A 25,923-nucleotide genomic window follows, 5' to 3' on the forward strand; every position below is an offset into this window, starting at 1 on the left:
GGCCAATAAAGTTTGGCCTAACAGCATACTAGAGATACTGTTGATTGGTTTGGAACTAATGACTTGGCTTGTCCTTTCTTATCCCTCCCACCAAACTTAACCTCAGTGGAGGATTGAGAAAGGTTTGGTAGTTGAGAATAGTTCTGTATGCCTGAGAGTTTCCTGTGCTAAGCCAGAATTTTGCATGCAAGGCTATTCTTGTGGTTTTTCTAGCCAGGCCAAACCCAAAAAGCATTGGAAACATTGCAAGAAAACTTGTTCTATTATAGATTTAAGGCTTGCCTTTATATTGTTACTAAATAATCATCCTGATAGAGTAATAAAGGGTAAGACTGCATTCTGTATCGTGGATACAAATTTCAATGTATTTGAATTTCAGAATAGTCTTTTAAAAAGAACTCCAGGGATAAGAAATTTCAAAGTGAAGGGAGTGTTAGTTAGTTTGTAAGACATTGTAAGACCTATCTCTTACCCCTTAATGATTCTTCACCTTATTAAATGTACTTTAAATGTTATAGATTTTTTAGATTAATATATATGACAAATATTGGTAAGAATTGAGCAATTTGTCAGTATCAGTCTTATTCTACCCTGATATTATTGATTAATTACAGATTTCTGGTTATTATCACAAAATTTAGACTACTACTATTGTGTTCTGAGTCTATAAATGTATAAATGATATTATCTTTCTATATTCACCTGATAGAAGTTTGACATGTTCTGATGGAATTGAAAGTTTGACTCTTCCCATTATCTAAATTGATTTAGCAGATTTCTATGGCTGGATTAGTGCTCATATTATAGTATCTGTGAAGCATACATTTCTACGGCTGGGGTTGTGGCTCAATGGTAGAGCACCTACCTTGCACCTGTGAGGCACTGGGTTTGATCCTCACCTCCACATAAAAAATAAATAAATATTTACATAAACAAAATAAAGTTATTGTTTTCATCTACAACTAAAAATATTTTTAAAAATACATTTCTATAACTATTCCTGTGAATGTAGTGGATCAATTATGCATTCCTTAAGCTTTAATTTTTCTGATGAACTGAATTATCAGCAAGACTTTTGTAGATTGAGGTATTTTCAATTTTAGAATTTGGAAAGCATTACTTACTTAGAATTTAGAGGGAAAAATGATCTTTTTTTTGTTAATAGATTTATTTATTCACTGGCCACTTAATAGTCCAGTTAGTGAAAGGTCATATATTGCCAGCAGAGAAAATTCTCTGAAAATACAGTGATACATTAGACCTTTTTTTACTCATTACATTTTCTAATTCCAGATGAGAACATTACAAAAAAACTATTTGTAAAGCTGATGGGAAGACTATACTTCCCATCACTGCTGGACACAGTGGCTCACACATGTAATTTCATCTACACAGGAGGCTGAGGCAGGAGATTCACAAGTTGAAGGCTATATTGGGCAACTCAGCAAAACCCTATTTCAAAATAAACCTAAAAAAAAAATAGCTGGTGTTGTAGCTTAGTGGTAGAGCACTTTTGGATTCAATGCCCAGTACCACTATTTAATAAATGCACAGATACATGCATATATATGTGAATGTGTATACTTTTAATTTTTAAATTTTTTGCTTGATGGAAAAGAGTGACTCAGTTTATTCTTTACTTTGAACTATCAAACACGATCTGAAAAAGGAAAGCAGGAGTGTAATAACTAATACCATTTTGGAGAATAGCATTTTAACATGTTTGTTTTGTTTCTAATTAGGGTATAATACAATATCAAAATAAAGGGCTGGTTTTTATTCTCCTCAACCTTTATCTTAGTGTAGAGGTCAAATAATTTGCTTAAAATTGGCACATTTCTGATTAACAGTGTATTGTCAAGTTGCTTTGTTTCAAGTAAAAAGGGATTTCCATTTGAGGAATGATACATGTAAGTTTGATTTATTCTATTTTATCTGGAGCATGAAGTTACAAGATTACCTCACCTTACTGTTTTATCAGGATACTCAGGTAGTCAGTTTTTGATAATTATTCCATTATAAAACCCAGTTTAGTCTATTATTAAACCAGCAAATTTACTTTGTGCCATGATATAATAGTGAGACATTTTTATACTCATTAGTATTATTCTTTCTGAGACATTTTGATGACTTTGTCACTTTCCCTGGAGTTTTTCCTTACTGACCATTAAGCTAGGACTTGACACTACTGAGGACCTCTGCACCTTCTTTACTTTTGGGAGTGATTCTTCTGAGATTTTTGTGCCTACATCAGTGGATTTTAAGTATTTTAGATACTACCCTTAATGTAATAGATTCTATAATGTAATATTGTTAACGGTTAACTAGAAAAGCATCTAGTAGAAGTATTTTTAAATTGTCATCTAAGTTCACAAACTACTTCTTGTTATGAATAAATGAAATCTTGAAGGCTATTTTTCTTTTCATTTTTTTACTAGCTGCACATGACAATACAATGATCTTGACATATCATACATTTGAATCAAATGGGTATAATTTCTCATTTTTTTGAGTGTACATTTTGCAGAATAACATTGGTTATACAGACATGTATATACATATCAAAATAAAGGGCTGTAATACTAGTGTCTACTTTATTCTGCTGCTCTTCCTATCCCCCCTACCCCTGCCTACCTCCCCTCCCCCTCCCCTCCCCCTCCCCTCCTCTTCCATCACTTCTCTCTACCCAATCTAATGTGACACATTTCTTTTTTTTAAATTTTTCTACTGATGAGCTTTATGTAAATCAAATCACTAATTTCTTTTTAACTATTGGTGAATTTTCAATGTGAGGAAAATTTATTTTCTATTATTTGAGATACGTATTTGATGAATGGATCTCAGTTAATTTGAAGGAAATTACTATTTTAATGGTCTTAAATCTAATCACTAAGAAAATAATCCATAGAGCAGGAATATAATTCTTAAAAAACAACAGATTATTAGAATAATTATTAGAACAAATTACTAGAACAGTCTTAGGTATAATATCATCATTAATGCAAAGGATTAAGTAAACTGTCATAATCTGACAGGATTTCTTTGTCACTGGGAGAGAAGAGATTCTGGAATTCTCCACATTTATTGTATGAGGAATCTGAGACAGATAGATATAGTGCAATGAATACATGCATGTAAACAAACAAAGGCGGAGTTTTAAATAAAGGCCGGTTACTAACTCAAGACTTGATTCCAGACTCTATTTAACAAAATATACTGCCTTCTTGGAGAAAGTTCATACATCTGTGCTGAAGCCAAATATTTCTGACATCTATATGAGTGTCTGTCTTCCCATAGCCTCTGATTCCTTATTTTAGGAATTGAGGCTCATGTGTTAATAAACAGGTGCTTTATTTAATGCTGTAAAAGATTATAAAGAGGTTGTTCCAGTCAGAATTCTTTTTTCCTTTCCTCTCTTTTTTTAACTGAAACTGTAGCTCTGATTCAAGTCACAAGGAGCAATATTGTGGCATCTGAGGGAGAGGCCTATCCATGTGGCAGCTTTTCAGAAGGTTAAAGTATCTGGAAGGCAGACATGTAGAGTCTCTGTGCTATGCTTAATTTTAGAAACTTCTTAATTTTAATGTGTTGTCCATGGCACAAAAGAAATTTTCACTGGGAGACTTTTGTGGTGTTTGAGGTAACAACTCTTATGTTACTAGAATCCCTTAACAACAAGGCCAACAGGAATGATTCCCTCTGTCCTGAAGATTTTCTTTGGCTTTCACAGCCTGCAGAGCACTTTATAGCATGGCTAGACTATATTGAATTTCCATGTTTAGATCTACACCCATAATTTAACATTTTTCTTTTTGAATTGTATAGTAACAGTGCACTACTCTTCAAATACATAGAAAAATCTGAGAATCACTGCAATTCCAATCATAATTCCAATTGCTTGAGATATGAAACAGGATCAATTTTCAGTAGCCTCAACATGACCTTGAAATTTCTCTTCTTTTTGTAAATTAAGGAAAAAGGGCGAAATCTTTTTTTTTTCTTAGCCCATTTTTTCCCCTCAAAATGTTAGGTATTAGTTTCTGTTCTGCTTTCTAAAAAGAAATAGGGTCAAATCTATTCTCATCACTCTCAGACCACTAGCATTTACTCTTGCACCTATGTTCTCCCCAAAGATTAATCTCCCAGGGTCTGAATATTGCTTAATCTCTGCCAGCTGGGTAGCAAGACCATGAACTTGGACTTGAATCCAGAGCCAGACTTGAACAAAGGAAAGCTTTAAATTCAGATTAAATCCTTGTCTGAGAAAACTTTATTCCCTTCTCCTTTATACATTGTATTTTTAAATCATCTCTCCATGAGAGGTTTTTAATCACATTATTTCTGTTCGTACTCCAACAAAATTTTCTAAAATGTCTACTGTTTTCTGAGGTGCCTGATATTTCTCCTCTTACACAACCAACAACTTCTGTACCTTAGTGTGACTACTAGCTCACCAATATGAAGCTGTTTTAAAATATGTTTATATAATAATGAATGAGATCAAGTGTTCACTTTCTTCTTTGGAAGAACAAACCAATGAAGTTATAGGTTGAAGTTTTAGATCACAAAATTGACACACAATATTTTTAAATAGCCAAGAGTTAATAAGTAGGACAAATTATTAATCAAGAGTGACATTCACAACCAGATGTAATCAGCTGCCATCATTTGGGCACTATTTCTTCATTTTTATAGTCTTTATTACCACTGTAAGTACTGTAGAAAAACTGCATGTTAGAAAATGTTCAGATGAAGTTCAAGTAAATATTATTTGATAGGTTTATGTATACCTGTAGGATTTTTCTTGTGAAGATATAGAAAAAGAAAATAATTCTGTGAGTTCTTATTATAATTAAATTTCATTATCAGGCAGGATTTTTGCATTAATTACTTGACCCTACAGTACTAAAAAATAATCCATGCATGTTGTGTTAATTTTGATTCTAATTTATTTAATGTTTCCTAGAAAAGTAAATACTACATTTTTCTTTAATTGTACATTGATGGGAAAAGTTTTGATAGCATTTGAGTGTCTTTTATACCATGCAACATTGTTTGAAGGCTTTTAAAAATATGTCAGATTATAGAAATTTCCTTGCTTAAAGCCTTGTAGTGGTTTCTCATGGCAGTTACAGTAGAAATAAGGTGCCATGCCCCACTGGATCCTGGTTTTCTACCTACTTTTCTGATGTTTGAAAACTCATTCTGATATAGAGCCCTGCAAAACTATACACTCTGGGATTAGGAGTTTGGCCTATTATTAAAGTACAAAAGAAGGACCAATGTGAATATATCTATTGAAATTCCCTGGTTTGTACCCTAGACTTTATTTTAGTTCTTGAACTCCTCATTAGTATTATTTTTATTCCAGGACTTGGTGCTGTGACCTTTAAAGGTATTATGGTTTGCATATTATCCCCCAAAAGATCATGTCAGACAATGCAGGAATGTTCTGAGGTAAAATTAGTCTATGAAAGCTATAACCTAATCTGTGAATTATCAATTTGATGGATAGATAATGTGAAAGGAGCACTGTACTGGGTGGAAACTGTAGGCAGGTGGGGCATGGCTGGAGGAAGTAAGTCACTCAGAGAATGCCTTGAGGGATTATATTTTGCCCTTGGCTTCTTGTGTTCTCTCTGTTTCCTGCTTGCCTCAAGTTGAGAAGCTTTCCTCTGCCTTGCTCTTCCTCCATGATATTCTGCTGCACTTCAGGCTCAGAGCAATGGAGTCAGCCAACCATTGACTGAATCTCTGAATTGTGAGTGTAAAATAAACTTTTCCTCCTCTCAGTTGTTCTTGTCAGGTATTTTGGTCACAGTGACGAAAAGCCACTTAAGACAGATGAGAATGTACTCCTAGACTTATGTATGGCTGAGTTTTTCCTTTTCCACCTGTGACACTTAAACTCTATTTATCCATCTTTAAAGAGAGCCTTTCTTGAATATTCTGTCTGAAAAATTTACCCTCCACTATTCTTTAATTTTTACCTTCTTATATTCTTCATTGCAGGTAGTATCATCAGTAATGATCTGTGTTGTTGACCTTCAATTGTCCTTATCATCCTTGCCCTTTCAATCATTTTGCCAACCATGTAAACTCAGAAGATTAAGAACCTTGTTTTTTGATTCACTTTGTACATCCAGTACCTGAAACAGTGTCTGGAATAAAGTATTCATTCAGTGAATATTTGTTGAATAAGTCAATAATTAAATGAATTACAAAAATGAGAATAAGTGCTTTTTTTCAGAAAAAGAAGTCTGCTTTAGCTGGGTTAGAGTAGCTAAGACAAACAGAAGCAAATAGATGGAGTGAAATTCAATTATTTGTTATACTGTCTTTTCTGTGATTTTGGGCACATCTCTTAATCATAGTGTTTGTTTCTTAATTTGTAAAGTAGGTATTTAAAACCTTTCTCATGGAAAAAGATAAGTGAATAATTCAGTAAGAGATCATTTTTTACGTAGGTGCTTTAGTCAAGTTTTTACAAAGTTTTATTCAAGGGGGCTCTCCTTTTAAATAATAAAACTTGCTTATAATCCAAGTATTATGTATAATTATATGACAAAATAAAAAATAATTTTAAAAATTTGCTTATGTTTGAAATTTTTTAGGGAATATTACAGAACATGCTAACAACTTATTGGCTTTGTAAAATTTGAAGTACCCTTTTTCTCAAAAGGAAGTTTTTTTTATTTGTTCTAATTAGTTATATATAATAGCAGAATGCATTTTGATTCATTGTACGTAGTTGGAGTACAACTTTTCATTTCTCTGGTTCTGCACAATGTAGAGTCGCACCACATGTGTGCACTCATACATGTACCTAAGGTAATGATTTTCATCTCATTCCACCATCTTCAAAAAGAAGATTTATACCATAAAAAATATAAAAGTATCCCTTCACAGTCTTAATTTAAGTGTTTTGCAGATACCTTTCAGTTATGCTCCTTTTCTTTTTAGCTATGATGGGAAAAGAAAGTTTGAAAGAAGAAAGGAAGTTTGAAAAAAAAAGACTGAAATATTTTAAAATGATAGAGAAAAATTGGTGCTTGAAAAGCAAATAGACAGATTTGGACATATCAAAATCAGGATTGATTTTTCAGTTGATTCAGCACATTTGTTGAATAGCTTTTATGTGCTAGACATTGTCGTAGGTACGTTGTGTGTGTCTGTGAGTTGAGCAAAGATTCCCGTTTTCTACAGCTTAAATCCTAGTTGGAATATTGTGTTTATGGTAAGTTTTGCCTCTGGATTGCTCTGTAGCTTATACTTTTCTCCATTTGTGTAAGTATGAAAGGATGGACAGATAAAATTTTTGTGACTTTCAAAATAATAATAACTGTTGTTAACTAGTATACTTTTCTGTTCTTCATAACTACCAAGATCATATTAATGTTTCAGATACCATCTGGTTCTGAAAGACACATCTGCTCTGCAAATCTGGACAAGTAATTAATTTCACGAGGCTGGAATCTGATCTGTAACAGTTTGGCTATTTCAAGGGAGAAGAAAAACTGGCAGATTTGTTGAAACAATGAATTGTAGTCTGATGTCAATAGTCCACTTTGGATATGCTTCTTTTTTGCATTTAAATTCCAGCATACATCCAATTCATTAAAGAAATGCACATCAGTAGTTTCTAGTATTTGAGCTACTGGGATTGAACTTGGGGTACTTGGCCACTGAGCCAACCCCCAGCCCATTTTGTGTTTTATTTAGAGACAGGGTCTCTTTCAGTGAGTTGCTTAGCACCTTGCTTTTGCTGAGGCTGGCTTTGAATTTGAGATCCATCAACCTGCCTCCACCTCCCCAGCTGTTGTTATAGGCGAGCATCACTACACCCAGCTTGCATGTATTTTTCAACCATTCGTATTTCTTCTTCTGTGAAGTGCCTGTTCAGTTCCTTTGCCCATTTACTGATTGAATTCTTTGTTTTTATTGATGTTAAGTTTTTGAGTTCTTTGTATATCATGGAGATCAATGCTCTATTTGAGGTCCATGTGATAAAGACTACCATTCTGTAGTCTCTCTCTTCACATTGTTGATTGTTTTCTTGCTGTGAAGAAGCTTTTTGTTTGATACCATCCCAATTATTGATCTTGATTTTATTTCTTGTGCCTTAGAAGTCTTTTTAAGGAAGTCAGTTCCTAAGCCAATATGATGGGGAGTTGGACCTACATTTTCTAATGGTAGAAGTTATTTTTTAAAAAAATGGACTACCATTTAGGGAATAGCATTACCCACACTATGTGCAGGGAACACTACAATGAGTGCACATGGGTATAGAGACAAGTACCACTGAGTTCTTGTACTAAAGGAACCTATAATCTTGCTCACACTTCTAAAATTGCAGTGTTCCTCAAGTATGGTAATGAGTTTTCCCCAAGCTTAGTGAGTTGGATTCAGTGAGATAATACTGCCAATCTCTGATAGATAAGTTTAATAGGTACAAAACATTTCTTGCCCTTGGTAGTAGCATTCTTTTCAATATGGAATACATGGATATACATCTTGCATTTCTATCTCTGATATATATATATATATATATATATATATATATATATATATATATATATATATATATCAGGAGAATTGTAATGCTTTTTCTGTGTGTTAAAAATGACTTAAAATAGATTAGAAAGGAAATAATTTCATATATCTTTTTATAATGTTGTATTAAGTGAAGAAATGCTTTTGTTTTTAGTATTTATAAAGACAATTGCAGAAGAAAACAATGAATTGGAAAATTAAGTTCTATGTTCATTTTTGTACTTAAAATATATGAGAAACTTAAAAGAAGTTATTATGTTATATTACATTGAATGATACATATTCAATTACATAATAGTAAATCAAGCCATAAAAGCAGTTGGCTAGTACTAATATGTAAACATAAGTATGTCCATAATAGTTAATATTCTAGGAGTAAGGACAGTTTTAGAAAATTACCTCATTTTTTAGGACTATGGCACTAATAATCCCTCTATTGAGTAGTGTGGGTCAAAATTTTAAAATCCTTGTTGTGCTGTACAAGATCTTTTAATATCTGGCACTTGTCTAATTTCATTCCTCCCTGCCTCACCATTTCCATCTTATTAACTTTACCTTTCATACTCTAGTTATTCTTATCTATTTTATATTCTTGTGTATAGTACTGAGTCTTTACAGGCGATCTTGAGTATCTTTTCTTTCTTTGTTATGCACCCTGCACATAACTATAGTATGCAATTATCAAGAGAATATTTGTCTTCAATGTTAGACTAAACTCAATGAGTAAAGATATTTTTAAAAAATCTATACATACCTCCCTTTGTATCCCCTTTGTAGATATCCCCTTTGTACATATAAATGACTGAGTGAGGCTAAACTGACAGGTTTGAACTCTATAGGAAGCTAGTTACTTTTGCATTGCTCCTCTTTTTGATCCACAGCCTTAGTTTTAGCTCTGACTTAACTCATGATCCTCCTTGATGTCTGGAAGAAAATGAGTATATTATATATAAATCAATCAATAAAGGAAATATTACTATTCAAGTTATGTTTTTAATTATGTAAAAAGAATGTTATTTTATTTTATTAATTTGGGCCTACAAAGAGTATAGTTGACTAAAAATTATGATTGTCTATTTAAATTTGGAATAACTTGTAACTGTGCAAACAGTTCTGCCATATCTTTAATCCCCACCCCACCCCAAAGAATAATATTTTTGTCTTTACAAAAGACATTATGATTATTCCAAGGGAATTGTCTTTATTATTCTCTAATTAAAATTTTATAAATTCACCAAATATTACACTTTGCCAAAGGTAAATTAAAGATTTACAGCATCTAGATACAGTGTAAAAGAATTAACTTTTGATGCTGTATATAAATCTATCATTATGGAATCCAGAAGACATATCTTATATATATTGAGGTCTAACACGGCTCTGGTAAGCAATTCCTAATATTATTTTTCTTTACTAATTTACTTGTAATTCTGCAGTTTTTCAGTGATAACTAATGAAATGTAGTAATAGTAGCATCATCAGATAGTCTGCATTGGAAAAAAAATTATCTGAAAATTTGAGACTTAGTCATTCCTTTAAAAAATACTTTTGTCTATTTTTGAAAATACATGTCTATTTATTTATCATTTTAATGCATGTTGTTTCCAACTAAATAAATCTGTTTTCAAAACAGAGATTAAGGGATTTGACTTATTTTTCTTTTCTCAGTGAATGCGCCAATGGTCTGTTTTCTATAAGATTTGTCTGTTCAACTTACTATTCTGATTATGAGTAGTTTATTATCCAGATAGACCTTTAAAAATAGAATATTGACTAAAGAGCTCTATGTACATGGTTGAGTGCTTATTTTAGGATGATTTAGAATTTATAAATAGCATGAAGAGACCATTACAATCATGTTAGCATAACATAAATAAAGTTTTTTAAAGTAAAAGAAAAGATTATAATATTTTAAACATCTCCAGTAAGGAAGTGAGTTGGTGGAACATCTTCAAATGATGATTTGGCTTTTCTTAGAACAGTGGTTATATCTTTATATATTACTTAAGTTCTTGCATTTATACTCTGATTGTCGAGTCTCACATTTTATTACTTTTTATGAATATTGCCTTGAGATTCTGACTTACATACATTAACTTATATCTTTTTGCATTGGCAGCGTGAACTTCCTGGGGGGCAGTTATTTTATGTTTGAAGTTGTTCAGAGTTTCCATCTGCTTTTACTTGACTTGTGGTCTTGAAGAACATGCTTGGCCCATGGGATCTTACAGTGTGCCGAGAGGATGTGGAGTTTTGTCAGCCAGTGAAATATGTCTGGCTTTTTTTTTTTCATGTTTCTTTTTTTCTTTTTCTTTCTTTCATTCTTTTTTTTTTTCAGCAGCTTTTATATACTTCTCGTCCTGTGTGGTCTTCACTGAACTGAATTTATATTTAACAGAACTACTCACTCTCTTTATCATTTTCTATGACTTGGCTTTTCTTAAAGAGAAGGTGTGTGGAATGAATAGGTGAGCCAAAAAAACTATAATATTAGCAAATAGGAAAACCTAAAATTGAAAGCTTAAAGTAATATCTATAAATGGACTTCTCTGTTGAGAAATATGTATTTTGTAATGCAAAAGGGTGTTATATTTCAAATTTGTACTACTGTCAAAACTTCACATGTCAACAGTATACCCTCAGGTTGTTTGTGATCAAAATGATTTCTTTTGCTTGTTTATAGGCACTACTGCAGTCTTCAGTTAAGCAACAAGTAGAAGCAATTGAAAAACAGTACATCTGTGCAATTGAGAAACAAGCCCACAAGTGTGAAGAGTTGCTGAATACTCAGGTAATAAAAGTGCACATGCAGTGTATATTTATGCTTTTCTTTTGACTCTCCTCCTCTGAGAGCTCTAGTGCTGTTTGTTCAGTTTCATGCCATTTACTTCACTTGATGTATTTCGGAGAAAAAGTATGCTTATGTAAACTCAAATTTTGAGACTTTTATGATAGACCTAAAATAGGACTAAAGTCCTAAAATATGTGGGCTTGCTCCCAAATTAATGACTATTATGTTAATTTCGGGGTTGTAATAATATTCACAAATAGCAGAAGCAAAGGGATAACTACAAGTGCACTATGGCAATGGAATGACTTTTAGTGACCAGAAGTTAATAACATTTGAATTTTGAAAATTCAGGCAGGGTGTAGTGGTGCATACCTGTAGTCCTAGTGATTCGGGAGGCTGAAATAGGAGGATCACAAGTTTGAGGCCAACCTTAGCAACTTAGTGAGACTCTGTCTCAAAAACATAAAATAAAAAGGGCTGGGAATGTAGCTTAGAGGTAGAAACCTTCTGGGTTCAATCCACAGTACCAAAATAAATAAATAATAACACATATATAATTTATTTTTAACGAATATGTTAAAAACTTAAAATTTGTACATATTAATGGGGGTAACAAAACACTTACTTATTCTTGAGTTAAATTTTTTTCACATGGTTTCTGTTTGAATTTTTCTATTACTTTTTTTCCCTTTTTATGTTTATTGTCTTTAAAGATTTGAATGATTAAGGAATCAACTGAGGAGAATTTGTAGATGTATCCTAGTATAAATAATGTATGCAAGATGTTCTTGTACAACTTTTCAATAATATAGTTGAAAATTAAATCAACTTTATTTAAATGTACTGTTTATAGGATGAAAAGAAAATTAGCTACAATTTAGAAAACAAAATTAAATAGTGAATTTAAATAGATTTATAGATATGCCACCTCATCCTGAAGATTGGGACCAGTTCTATTAAATATTTTTCAGTGTTCTTTTAATAAATGGCTTGAAAAAAGGAACACACAGGGAATTTTATAAATTGGATATAATAATCATACTATTTTGGGTGGTGAAATACCATGCCATCAGTATTATAAAGTGTAATGACTTCATTTATGCACAGAAATATCACAGAGAAAAATTCAAGTCATAGAACTTTGAAGCAGCATAAAACATATGTTAGTCGAAATATTTCCTACACTCTGGCTCCAGGAAACAAACATTTATATTTTACTCATGCTGCATTATATTGAAGGTTTTCTTTGGTTTCTGTCTCATGTTGCCATCATGGCAGCTATATTGAGTATATTTCCTATGTGGAACATTGAAATATACTCAATATAGTATATCACTGCAGAGTGAGAGAGCCCTGTTAGATTTTGTATCAATAATTAAGTACTCTGACCTGGAGTTGACATTTTCAATTCCAATTTATGTCCACATGTCCCCAAACTCCAATCATAATGGGGCCAGCTAATGAGATCTTACCATCCATCTGAAAGGCAGAGAGCAAGAGATATTTGGTAAACTGAACTAATATATTGCAGTGCTCTTTTGGTCACCATGTATTTGAAGCCTGCATCTCATAGGCAAATTTATATATCTTGTCTCCATAGGAGAAAATCTGAAAGTTCTGTCTTACTAAGACCTTGGACTGAAAAGTCCAGGATTTCTAGGTGATAGGGGAAGGGTTTGGTGTGCTGCTGTCTCTATTCTCAGGTCCAGATATGGTTCCTTTTGACCTGAAGAACTAAGAACTAAAATATAAATTGTTTACCTGAAGCATATCTAGTATAAAAGGTAGAGCATTTACTGTAACTACTCCCAAGAGGAAAGTTAAAGAATTTAAGATATGGCTATTTTTAGTATGTAGTAATTATAGAATCTCACTGACAGGTTAAACAGAAGCATGTGGTCTGGGTGTAGGGATTGCTAATTGATTGATAATGATTCTGTTTTTAGGGTTTTTGGAATAAGTCCCTAGTGCATTGTTTCTTGTCATCTTAAAGTTTTTCCAAGGTTTTTAATTTGGTTTTTGAATTTGCAAATTCCCAAATTTCTGAACCTTTCCTGTGATTTGATGCTTGTGAATTGACTTTTTCCTATAAATTTGTAAATAATTTATTTTAGTGATGTCTCATTAAAAATAGCCAAGAGTAAAGCTATTTATGGTTTCAAACAAGTTTTGGATTAAATTATTAATATACAAAAACCAGTTGTTTTTACACCAAGTAGAATTGAAAAGAAAATAAAGAGAGCAATTCCATTTATAATAGCATCCAAGTTAAGAAAATACCTAGATATAAACTTAACCAAGATGCAGAAAACCATTTACAATGAAAACAAACTATAAAACATCACTAAAAGAAATGTAAAGTTGCCTAAAAGGAAAGATGTATCCTATTTATTAATTGGAAGTATTTGGCCAAGAACACTCCAGGATAGGATACTTATAGGGAATATAAGAAGTTCAGTGTGATGGTTAGTTTGTAAAACCACATGAGTGCTAGAAATGGTGATTTCACATTTGCTAGCTCTTGAGATGTCATTTCAAACTGGAAGTAAGTAAATTTTATTTAACAAGAAGAAATTTGGGGGGAGGAGTACAAATATAGCATCAGTATTGTTCCTTAGTAATCAATTGACTCCCCTCTCTCTTTCCTTAAATGAAAAACTTAAGGGAAAATTTAAGGGAAAAACTGGATTCAACCCTGATTTGTCGCTTAATTCTGTTAACTTATCTGTACCTAATTTGCTGTACCCCAAAGCCTATCAACTATTTTAGATATGTTCTACGTAAAATTAATTGCATCCTTTATTAAGGAATGTGTGTACCTATATTTGGCCAAGAACACTCAAGGTTAGGATACTTATAGGGAACATAAGCATCATAATCAATATATAGAACATTTGCATCAGTTCAAGAAGCTTTCTCATTATTGTCTAGTCATGCTCCTCAAATGATCTCTGGTCCCAAGCAACCACTAATCTGTATTCTCATGCTATTTGTTTGTTTCACCTTTCCTTCCCCCTCGCCCCAGGTACTGGGTTTGAACCCCAGGGCCTCATACATGCTAGACAAGTGCTCTACTACTGAACCTAGCCCCGTTTCATCGTTTCTATAATTTTATATAAAATATAATTTAGATTCTTCTGTGTCTGGATACCTTGGTTCATCGTAATATGTTTTGAGATTCTTTGTGTGTGTATGTGGCGGGGAGGTGTATTTATACCTTTCAGTTACTGAATAATATTTTCTTATACAGGCATATAGCATCTTTTTATCTATTCACTTATTGTTAAATACTTAGATTGCTTAAAGTTAGGGGCTGCTATGAATGTTTGCATAAAATTGTTGGGACATATTTTTATTTTTGTTTATACATATTTAGGAATTGACTTACTGGATCACATGGTAAGTGTGTTTAACTTTATAACTAGGTGCCAAACGCTTTTTGAAAGTTTTGTTCCATTTTTCATTCTTAACTGCTTATGTATAAGAATTCTCTTTGATTTATCCACTTAGAGCTTGGTATTTTCAGTCATTTAGTGTTTTTTACAGGGGAAAGTGTGGAATGGTATCTAATCCAATGGCATTTATCTGAATGACTTTTGATGGTTAACATCTTTTCATGTGATTACTGGCTGTTTGTATATTTTCTTTCATGAAATATATATTCAGAGTTTTTGTTCATTTTCCTAAATTGCATACATAAATAATAAGATTTTTCACAAAATTTTGACTGTATGTATGCATTATGAATATTTTATTTTAGTTTTATTTTCTTAATGCTATCTTTAATTGCATTTACTTTTGATGAATGGAATTTTTTTCTTTTATCTATCATCCTTTTAATTCTGTATCTATGAAATCTTTGCCTAATTATAGCTGTCAAAGGTTTTCCTCCTGTATTTTCAAAAGATGTGTATTTTCTTCAATTAATTATGTGATCAGTTTTTTAATTAATTTGGGGTATGATGGGGTGATATCATCAGATGTCTTCTCCCTCCACCTCATATGCACATCCATTTATTCTAGCACCTTCAGAGAAAAGACTTTCATTACTCTAACACCTTTGGAGAAAGGTGTTGTGTACAGATTTATGGACTCAATATAGTGTTTCTCAACCTTGGCACTAATGTTATTGGAGCTTAATTACCCTTTGTTTTGAGGAACTGTCATATGCATTGTAAAATGCTTACCAACATCCCTCATATCTGCCTACTAGGTGGCAGTGGAACATCCTCAATTGTGGTAACCAGAAATGCCCTCAGATACTGCTGACACCCTGACAATATTGATACTTTCTTGTCTATGAACATGGAGTATGTCTTTATTTATTTAGTAATTCTTTAATTCATTGAAGTTTTGTTGTTCCCCTCATGTAGATCTTATATACAATTTGTCGGATTAATAAAATGATTCATTTTAAAGATTGCTAATGGAAATGTAATATATTTTGAGTTTTATTTGTTCCATTTGTTCATTACTAGTGTATAGGAAAGTAATTGACTTTTGTATACTAATCTTGCATTCTATAACTTTGATATGCTATAATCACTTAGTAATTCCAGAGGTTGCCCATTCTTTAGGATTTTCTACATAAACAGTCATGTCATCTATAAAAAAGGACACTTTTATTTCCCAATCCATGTACTTTTTATTTCCTTTACTTGTGTCTTGCTTTAGTTAGGATTTCTAGTATGTTGTGAAGAAACAGTGGTGAGAGGGCTGGAGTTTTAGCCCGGTGGTAGAGCACTTGGCCAGCATGTGTGAGGCACCATATGCAATCCTCAGCATCACAAAAACAAACAAATAAATGAATGAATGAATGAATTGTGTCAATCTACAACTAAAGCATTAGCTTTTTTTGTGATGTTACTGGAAAAGATTCTAGTTTTTCATCATTAAATATGATGTTAGCTATAGATTTTTGTTAGGTATTATTTATTCCTTTGAGGAAGTTATCTTTTGTTCTCATTTCATTGAGTTTTTATCACATATACATGTTGGATATGTTGATTAGATTTTGTCAAATGCTTTGTGTCAATATGATTATGTGATTTTTCTTCTTTAGTTTGTTGATGTGTTGTGTTATGTTATTTGATTTTCAATTTTTTAATATTTTGTTGAGGACTTTTGCCTTTGTGTTCATGAGAGAATTGGTCTATAGGTTTCTTTTAATATTGTGTCTGGTTTTAGTATTAGAGTAATGTTGAAATCATAGAATGAGTTAAGAAGTATATACTCTGTTTTTACCTTCTGGAAGAGACTGTGGAGAATTAGACTAAATATTTAATTAATTCTTCATTAGAATTCACCAGTAAAGCCATCTGGCTCTGTCCTTTTCTTGTTTAGAAAGTTGTCTTACTCTATTAGAGCTGTTGTAATGGAATACCACAAACTTGCATTTCATAAACATTAAAAATTCATTTTTCAGTTCTTGAGACTGAGAAGTCCAAGAAAAATCACCTGCAGTTCTAGCATATGACAAGGAACAGATTCCTAAACTGGTCTTTTTACTATAACTCACATGCCAGAAAGGTAAAGGAATGTCTCTGGAATCTTTTCTATAAGGACTCTAATCCCATAATCCTCATGACCTAATCAGTTCCCAAAGGTTGTACCTCCTATTACATTTATCTTAGTGGTTATTATTTTAATATGCTAATTTTCCAGAGACATTAACTGTAAGACCATAGCAGTTAATTATTGACTTAGTTAAATTTAATAGATAAATTTATTCATATTGTCTGTTTGTGCTTTTGTGCATTTTGGCAGATTGTGTCTTTGAAGGAATTGGTTTATTTCATCTAGGTTAATCAAATTTGTGAGCATAGTGTTGTCATAGTAATCTGTTATTTAACCTTTGCATATTAATGGGATATGTAGTAATAGCCCCTTTTTTGTTTCTGACATGAGTAATTTCTGTCTTTTCTCTTTTTTCCTTGGTTAGCTTGGCTAGAACCTTATCACTTTTTATGGATTCATTTCAACAAGCCAGGTATTGTGTTGTTGATTTCTCCATATTTCCTGTTTTATCTTCTATTAATTTATTATTTCTTTATCTGCTTACTCTAAATTTAGTTTACTCTTCTTCAAATCCTAAGGGAGAAGCAGAGATTGTTGATTTTTAGGTCATTCTCATTTCTCAATATGTATGTTCAGTGCTCTAAATTTCCCATTACTTGCTTCATCCCACAATTTTCCAAGTTATGTTTTCACTTAGTTTGAGATATTTAGAAATTTCTCTTGAGATTTTCTTTTTCTTAACCCCATGAATTATTTAGAAGTGTATTGTGGTATTTTCCCACCATCCACCTTACTAATTTCTGGTTTTATTCTTTTAAGATCTAAGAACAGATATTGTATGATTTCTATTACTGTATAATTCTTAAGATATATTTTGTGGTTTAGAATGTAGTTTGTGTTAGAGATTGTTCCATGAGAGATCAAGAAAAATGGATATTCTGCTGTTCGCAGGTGCAGTCTGTATTTCTTATATTCAGTTGATATTAGTGTTAAGTTCAACTGTGTTCTCGCTGATTTTCTGACTACTGGATCTGTTCATTTATAATGGAATCATAATGAGGTCTCCAATAATAATAGTTAGATTCATCTATTTCTTCTGATAAGTTTTTAATCACATCATGGATTTCCCTGCTCTGTTGTTAAGTACACACTTATTAAGGATTCTTGTATTTTCTTGGAGAATTGATAATTCTATAATGCCACTTTTCTTGCTCTGAAATCTGTGGCCTCTGAAATTAATGTACTTACTTGTGCTTCTTTTGATTTGTGTTATCATGGCATATCTTTCTCCACTTGTTTACTTTTAAAATATGTGTCTTTATATTTAAAGTGAATTTCTTTTGGACAACATATAGTCATGTCATGTTTTCTGCATCACTCTAATGCTCTCTTAATTAGTATGTTTATATAATCATTGATGTTTACAGTGATTACTGATGTGGTCAATTTTATATCTACCATATTTGTTACTATTTTATATTTGTTTCCCTTTTTATTTGTTCCTTGTGAGTTTTAATTGAGCATTTACATAATGCTATTTTCTGCTTCTTTAGCATGTCAATTATACTTTTTTTTTTAACTTTTGTAGTGGGTGCCCTAAAAACACTACCTGTGTTGCATATAGTATGAATATAATTTCATAATAATTAAACAATCCAAATGCCTCTATCCTGTCCCTTATATCATTATAGTTATTGTCTATTTCACTGACACATATATATGTACATATAATCAAATTACTTGTTGCTATTATTATTTTGAGCAAACTTTATTATTCACTTAGGAATAAGAAAATTAAAATTTTGTTGTTTTGTTTTAAAACATAAACCATAAAAACATATAGTGTATGTTATAGAATTTTGTTTTATCTCAGATACTTTCCCCATCTTTATGTACTTCCAAGTTTCTGACCTATATCATTTTCTTTTTCTGTAAATATTTCCTGTAAAACTGGTTTAACAACAAATCCCTACATTATTGTTTTTTGTACAAGGTCTTTATTAGTGAATAAGACTTTATATGGATCTATGCTTACTTCTCTTGAATAACTAATTAGTTGGAGATACCTAACTAGGTGATCTGGAAAGTATATGTGGAAAGTCTTTGAATTTTTTTGCCATTTGATGTTTTTTTATTATTAATTTGAGATTTCCTTATATATTCTGGATATAAATCATTCATTAGAAGGATTAGTAAATATTTTGCCACAATCTGTAACTTTTTTTTATTTTACTAATGTATTTTCTAGAGCTATAATTTTAAATTTATCCATTTTTGTTGTACTGGTTGTAGTTTTGGTCTCATATTTAAAAAAAACACTCTTGCCTGATTCAACATTAAAATATTTTCTCTGATATTTAAAATAATTTACAAGTTTAATTTGACCCATTTTAAGTTGATTTTTATATATGGTGCTAGATGTAGATTGAACTACTACTACCTTTTTTGCATATCAGTATCCATTCTTTTTCCAATTTTATTTGCTTCAAAAGAATATTCGACCACTGAATCTCCTTTGTACATTTGTCAAAAATCAACAAATAAAATAAAACTAGTTGAACATATTTATGTGGATCTATTACATGATTCTGTTTTCTTCTATTAAACTAGTTGTCTGTCTCTGGTACTACTATGTTTAATTTACTCTAGATAGTTTGTTAGTGTTGAAAATAAGTGGGATAAATCCTCCAAAATTGTTCAGATATTTCTAAGTTGTTTTTAGCTACTTTAGGTATGTTTTATTTCCATATAACTTTTATTAGCACCTGTCAGTTTTTTCAACAAAGCCTCTTGTCATATTTGTTGCACTTAAATTGAGTCAATTTGGGCAAAAGATATTTTTGCAACTTTGGGTCTTCTTGTTTATAAACATGGTGCATTGCTGTATTTACTTAGGGCTTCCTTAACTTCCCTCACCAATATTATAAGGTTTCAATGTTCAGTCTTTTACATCTTTTGTCAAGTTTATACCTAAGTATTTTATATTTTATTTAAAAAAATTTTAATTTGTATTTTGATGATGTTGTTGTAAATGGACACAATACCTTTATTTAATTTATTTCAATTTATGTGGTGCTGAGGATTGAACCCAGTGGCTTACACATGCCAGGCAAGTGCTCTCTACTGCTGAGCCATAGCTCCAGCCCCAGTATTTTATATTTCGAATGCTCACTTTTGAACTTTAATAATTTTTCCTTTTCAATTATCTGGTTTTAATTAGTATGATATAGAAATACAGTTGCTATAAATCTTTTATTCTAAATGATCAAAACTTATTACAGTAGTTTTTTTTGTTAAGTCCTTAGGATTTTTTATATACAAGTGTAATTTTCTGAGTGTAAGGACATTGTTATATCTTCCCTTTTATTCTTTTTTTATTTATATTTTTAGTTGTAGACGAAAATATCTATATTTTTTAATTTATTTATTTTTATGTGGTGCTGAGGATCCAACCCAGGGCCTCTCGCATGCTAGGCGAGTACTCTACCACTGGGCCACAATCCTAGCCCCTTCCCTTTTATTCTCGATGCATTTTTTTTCCTTACCACATTGACTGAACTCCTAGTAGAGTGGAAAGATAGAAGTATAAAAAGTGGATAACTGTCCCTTTTGCTTGATCATGTGCAGAAAGTTCGTTTTTTTTTAATCACTAAATAACATTTTATCTGTCTGTCCTTGTCAAAATCCTTTATTAGTGTGTTTTTTTCTTTCTAGTACTAATTTTTATTTCAGGAATAGATGTTGAATTAAATCAAACACTATATATACACACATTTATTGTATACGTGGATGTGTGTGTGTGTGTGTGTGTGTGTATGTGTGTTTCATAATATTCCTGTTAAAATATGTTGAAATTTTGCTGAGATCTCTGGTAGTTGTTTTCCAGATATTGATAAATTGTGTCTTCTCTATTTCTTGTTTTGTCTGGTAGAAGTCAAACAAACCTTAATGTTCTGGAACTTCTCAAAGAACCAAATTTTGGTTTCATTGATTTTTTTTTCCTTTGAGTTCTGTGTAACTAATTTCTTCTCTAAATGTTTATTATTTAATTTCTATTGCTTATTTGGATTTCAGACCACATTTTTCTAGTGCCTTAGACACCTAGGTCATTGTTTAAGATATTTCTCTTTAAATGTAGCCATTTAATGACATAAATTTTTTTCTAAGTACTACTTTGGGTTCATGTCTCACATTTTCAAATGTCGTGTTTTTACTTTCAATTAAAAATGCTTATTAATTTATCTCTTGATTTTTTTAACCAAAGGGCTTAAAAGTGTTTATATAGTTTCCAAATATTTTCATGTTTTCCAGATGTATTCCATTTATTAGTTTCTAATCTCACTGTAGTGCAGAAAGTGAACATATTTATGTGGTTTCAATGTATTTTTGAGGTTCGTTTTATGGCTGAGAATATGGTTTGTCTTGATAAATGTTCTTCATCTACTTGAAAAGATTGTATATGCTGCTGTTAGTGGAGAGTTTTACAAATATCACTTAGGTCAGGCTTTTGATCATCTTGGTCAAGTATTCTGCTGTTGTTAGTGTTTTCTACTCTCCTTCTTCTGCCAGTCAGAGGCAGACGTTGAAATATCTGACTTGTAGTTATGGATATAACTGGTCTTGCATACTGTTCTATCAGGTTATTCTATTAGTTTTGACACACATATATTTGAAACATGTGCATTTAGAATTATTATATCCTCTTAATATAGTTAGTTGTATGTTTACTGCTGTGAAATGCCCTTCTCTTTCTGGTAATATTTTTTCCCTAAAATCTGTGTCAATCATATTAATAGAAACTCTCCACCTTTATTTTGATTATTGTTAGTGGGGTGTATTTTCTGTGGCCCTTTCATTTTTTTAACCTATTTATGTATGTTTAAAATGGATCCCTTGTTGAAAGCTTTAAGGTAGTTTATTGTTATTAAAGTTTTGGAACTTTTTTGAAAAAAACTTGCTTTTTTGAACAGACAACTGCTGACTTCTAATTGTATTTTTAAAATATCTTAGATTTCTTGTGATTATTAATATTTTTAAATGTATCATTTCATTATTATTTATCATTTTATTATTTGTCCCAAGTGTTCATTGCCCCCTTCCCAAGTTTCTGCTTACTGCTGTTTTGAGTACTGATACAATTTTATGTTTTTTGTTGGCCTGTCATCTATAATTCTTTATTGTATTGTTTAATGATTGCTTTAAAGGAAGGTTATTGGCACTTTTAAAAAAAGGATTGATAGTAAATATTTGCTGCTCTCTCTTGCAGTTCTTCCTCATATTTAGTATAGGGTTATCTCTGGCAAATTGCTGCTGCCCAGGAAACCTTTTTCCTTGTTTTTTGGGGGATATTATTTATTTTCTATTTAATTAAACTATCTTTTGTTACAGGTTCCCTTCCAATTTAAGACTTGAAAATATAGTGAGAAAACAGCCATAAACAATGTAAAAATGAATGGCATCTCTGTGTTTCAATAAGAGTTTTATTCACAAATTAGTTTATAGGTCAGAATTGAAGTGTGAAGAATTCAACCAATTTCTGCTTCTGAAGTTGGTAAAATTTGGAACTGGTATAATTTGGAAGATTTGGGAATCTTGGGTTCTTGATTTCCTCTTTCTAGTAATTTTTACTCAAATATTCAACATCATGAAAAAATCCCTTGTATTACTTTTTAATAATGCTCCTTTTCCTGCATAGTCTGATGAAGCAGTTCTAAGAGGGTAAAGGAATATATGAAATTTAACCTTAGGAAATTGGCAATATTTAGCTGTTTTAGTCTACAAAAGCAGTCTTTTTTGGTACAATTCCATCTGTTATATTTTTTAACAAGAATTTGGTTTATTCATTGTTTCCACAATATTGGGAGACATGATTTGTCATATCATTTTGCAAATTGTTTTGATGTTGAGAATAGTGTGTGGGAATGGGGATAGAGTGTGTTTTAACTGTGCAGAGTAAGCGACTTCTTCCCTATTCATTTTGGTTCTTTGTGATTTAGTTTGAGCTCATATATCTACATTTTTAATAGGTATATTAGATAATCCTTATCAATGAAGAGAAACACTGCTTTCTTATTATTCTTATCCAGAAACTGTTATTCTGAATTTCTCATTCCATTTATTTTATGCCTTTAGCCTCAAATTAGCTAATGGTATAGGCTAGAGCAAAGTGTGCTTATATTTTTATATCTTTGTGAGCTGAAAAGTCAGTCAGTTTACATCATAATTTTTATTCTATATTTGGATTTGGGCAACTATATAATTTCCTTATACCTCTTTGTTGAAATCTTTTCATTAGGGTTCATTGTAGTAGCTACTGAAGAACAGTGTATCCCAATTGGCCTTGAGAAGATACCAGAGGAATCTGCATTGACAAGCTCTACTAACCAACCTTTATCTACCATCATTTGCCTTTCCCCATAAGTTGCCACCCCTACAGACTTTTCCTTGTCTTGTTGCCTCTCTAAAAATTCACTGTTGTTTGTAAATGTTATTTAAGATGGAGTTCAAAACCATCTTTTGAAGAACTACTCATTTCTTGGGGTTTTCTAAAATACAAACGTTAGTAAACTTCTGCTTTTTTAATTTAATTAAACTATCTTTTCTTACAGGTTGTCTTCCAATTTAAGACTTTGTTTTATTTAATTAAATTATCTTTTGTTACAGTTTCCCTTCCAATTTAAGGAATTAGCATAAAATATGCTTTTTCTATAGGTCTCACTGGATTTTACCCCATATTTACAATTTTTTTTTACCTTTTGCTTTGTGTTTCCTCTCCCATTTTGTGCATTCATTTTTCTTTCTTGTTTATGATATTTATTAATTATAAAGTATAAAACTTCATTAATGTTTTTTTCTGAAATTTTTTGATATGCCATTAATAAATAAATAATATTTCAGACTGTTTTTAACAAGTTATATGAAATTTGACAAGTTATATGAAATTCAATATCAGTTTTTTCCACTGAAGATATAATTTTACCTTTATATCTCTTCTGTTACTTATCTCTTATATTGTTTTAAATAATTGTGTTTTATAGGTAATCCATCTTTTCTACATGGTTTTTGGAATAGTTTTTCATTTCTGTCAATATCCTTGATAGTCTATAACTTCATTTTTATAATAATTAAACATTCTGCTGTGTCATGACAATGATAGCTAACTATCTGCAGAAATTGTTCTTCCTCATATTTAGTATAGGGTTATCTCTGGTAAATTGCTGCTGCCCAGGAAACCTTTTTCCTTGTTTTTATTGGGTAGTTGTAGTTCATAAGAAACCTGCTATTTTCTTGATGCTCCCATGAAATACTGAAAAATAAAATGATTGATGTGAAATAGTACTTTTTAAACTCAACAGTTTAATTTATATTGTTATTATTTTCCCAGACAGTACACAAGATTTGAGTGCTTAATTTTCAGTGTTTTGTGAATGGAAGCAATATCACTTCTTACCAAGATAGTAGGTAGATATGTCTTTTCTAATAATACATTTTTCAGAATTGTATCTCTGTCATTAAGTGATGCATAATTACATACATTTTAGAATCAGCTTGTTGAGTTATACAAAATATATTGGTGATGTGTTTTGATTTGAATTATATTGCCACAGTGAAACTAAAAATTTATTGAATCTTCCTATGAACAATGATCTTATCTCTTATTAGTCCGCCTTTGATTTCTTTTATCAGTATGTATTAGTCCATTTTCTGTTGCTAATAATACAATACCATAGAATAGATACATATTGAAAAAAAAAGTTCTTTTTGGTTCATGGTTCTAGAGGTTCAAAGCCAAGCCAGACTGGGTGATGCCTTTCTTGCTGGCATAGTACCAAGGCCATTCAGGGAATCACATGGCAAGAGAGGAAGCATACATATGTCTTTCTCTCAGTATTTCATCATGGGGGCTCCACCCATGATTATCTAATCCTAATCACCTCCCAAAGGCCACACCTCAAAACACCATACTTGGATTAAGTTTCCACACTTATAATGCCTCAGAGTGGTTATTTAACCCAATATTTGTTTCAAAGGGGACCAACTACATTGAAACCATAGTACAGTTTTTTTGTGGTTTTCTGTGTTCAGATATTATATAAACTTTGTTAGATCTACAACTATTTCATGTTTTAGTGTGATTGTAAATGGTTCCAATTTTATATCAATTTTCAATTCTTGTTAGTAGAAATATGAATGATGCTTTAAAAATATAGACTTTGTATCATGTGGCTTTGACAAACTCTTTTTCAATGGGAAAAATTTAGGAGCTTATTTTAGAGATTCTCTGTAATTTGTTACATAGAAAATCATGCCATCTTGAAATACAGATACTCTCTTTCTGATATTCATATTTTCCCCTTCTCTTCCTCTTTCCTCCCCTTCCTCTTCTTTTTTTTTTGGTGGGGGGTGGGGGGAGGGCAGGAGGAGTGTCCTACTGCACTGGACAATTTATCCAGTAAACCATGAATGGGAATAATCAGAGTAGATATTCTTAACCTTGTTCCCAGTCTTGGAGGAAAGCATTTGGTCTTTTGCCATTAATTTCTTTAATTCTACATTCTGCATTCCGCCATTAACTCCCATTCTCTGTGTTTTTTTTTTTTCCATCTCAGTTATTCAGTTTTGCATTTCTAAAAATTTGATTTCAGTTGTAGTATATTTATGCTTCTTTTCACTTTCCTGAGCCTCTGGCCTATGCTATAATAATCATTTTAATGTTTTTATTAATTCTATCATCTGTATAATTTCTAGTTCAGTTTTGAATGATTTCCTTTTCTCCATGTTACGAATTGTATCTTGCTGCTTCTTTTCATGCCTGCTAGTTTTTGATAAGATGCCAGTCATTGTCAGTTTCACTCATTGATGCTAGATAGTTAGATATTTCAAACAGCATTCTGTGGCTTTTTCCCTGGGGTATAATTATTATTTAGAAATAGTTTTGACCCTTTTAAACTTTGTTTTTATAATTTGTTTGGTGAAACCAGAGCAGCTTGTAATCTATGGCTGATGTTGCCTAACTCCTGAGACAGTATCCTTTTGATCCCTCTACTTAGTGCCCTAGGGGG

At 31.6% G+C, this 25,923-nt stretch overlaps 1 protein-coding gene across 5 annotated transcripts in view; it reads left to right on the forward strand.

The window, feature by feature from the left end:
- The window catches only part of CCDC91 (coiled-coil domain containing 91), a 355,737-nt gene that overhangs the window by 178,807 nt on the left and 151,007 nt on the right, over positions 1–25,923 (forward strand). For all 5 annotated transcript variants that reach the window (XM_081309051.1, XM_081309048.1, XM_081309047.1 and 2 more), the window contains one exon: positions 11,237–11,344. In XM_081309051.1, the coding sequence (XP_081165177.1) occupies positions 11,237–11,344 (108 nt within the window). The remainder of the gene's footprint in view (positions 1–11,236; positions 11,345–25,923) is intronic.

The sequence above is a fragment of the Spermophilus citellus genome, assembly GCF_964194105.1.
Source record: "Spermophilus citellus genome assembly, chromosome: 10".
In the NCBI taxonomy this organism is placed as follows: domain Eukaryota; kingdom Metazoa; phylum Chordata; class Mammalia; order Rodentia; family Sciuridae; genus Spermophilus; species Spermophilus citellus.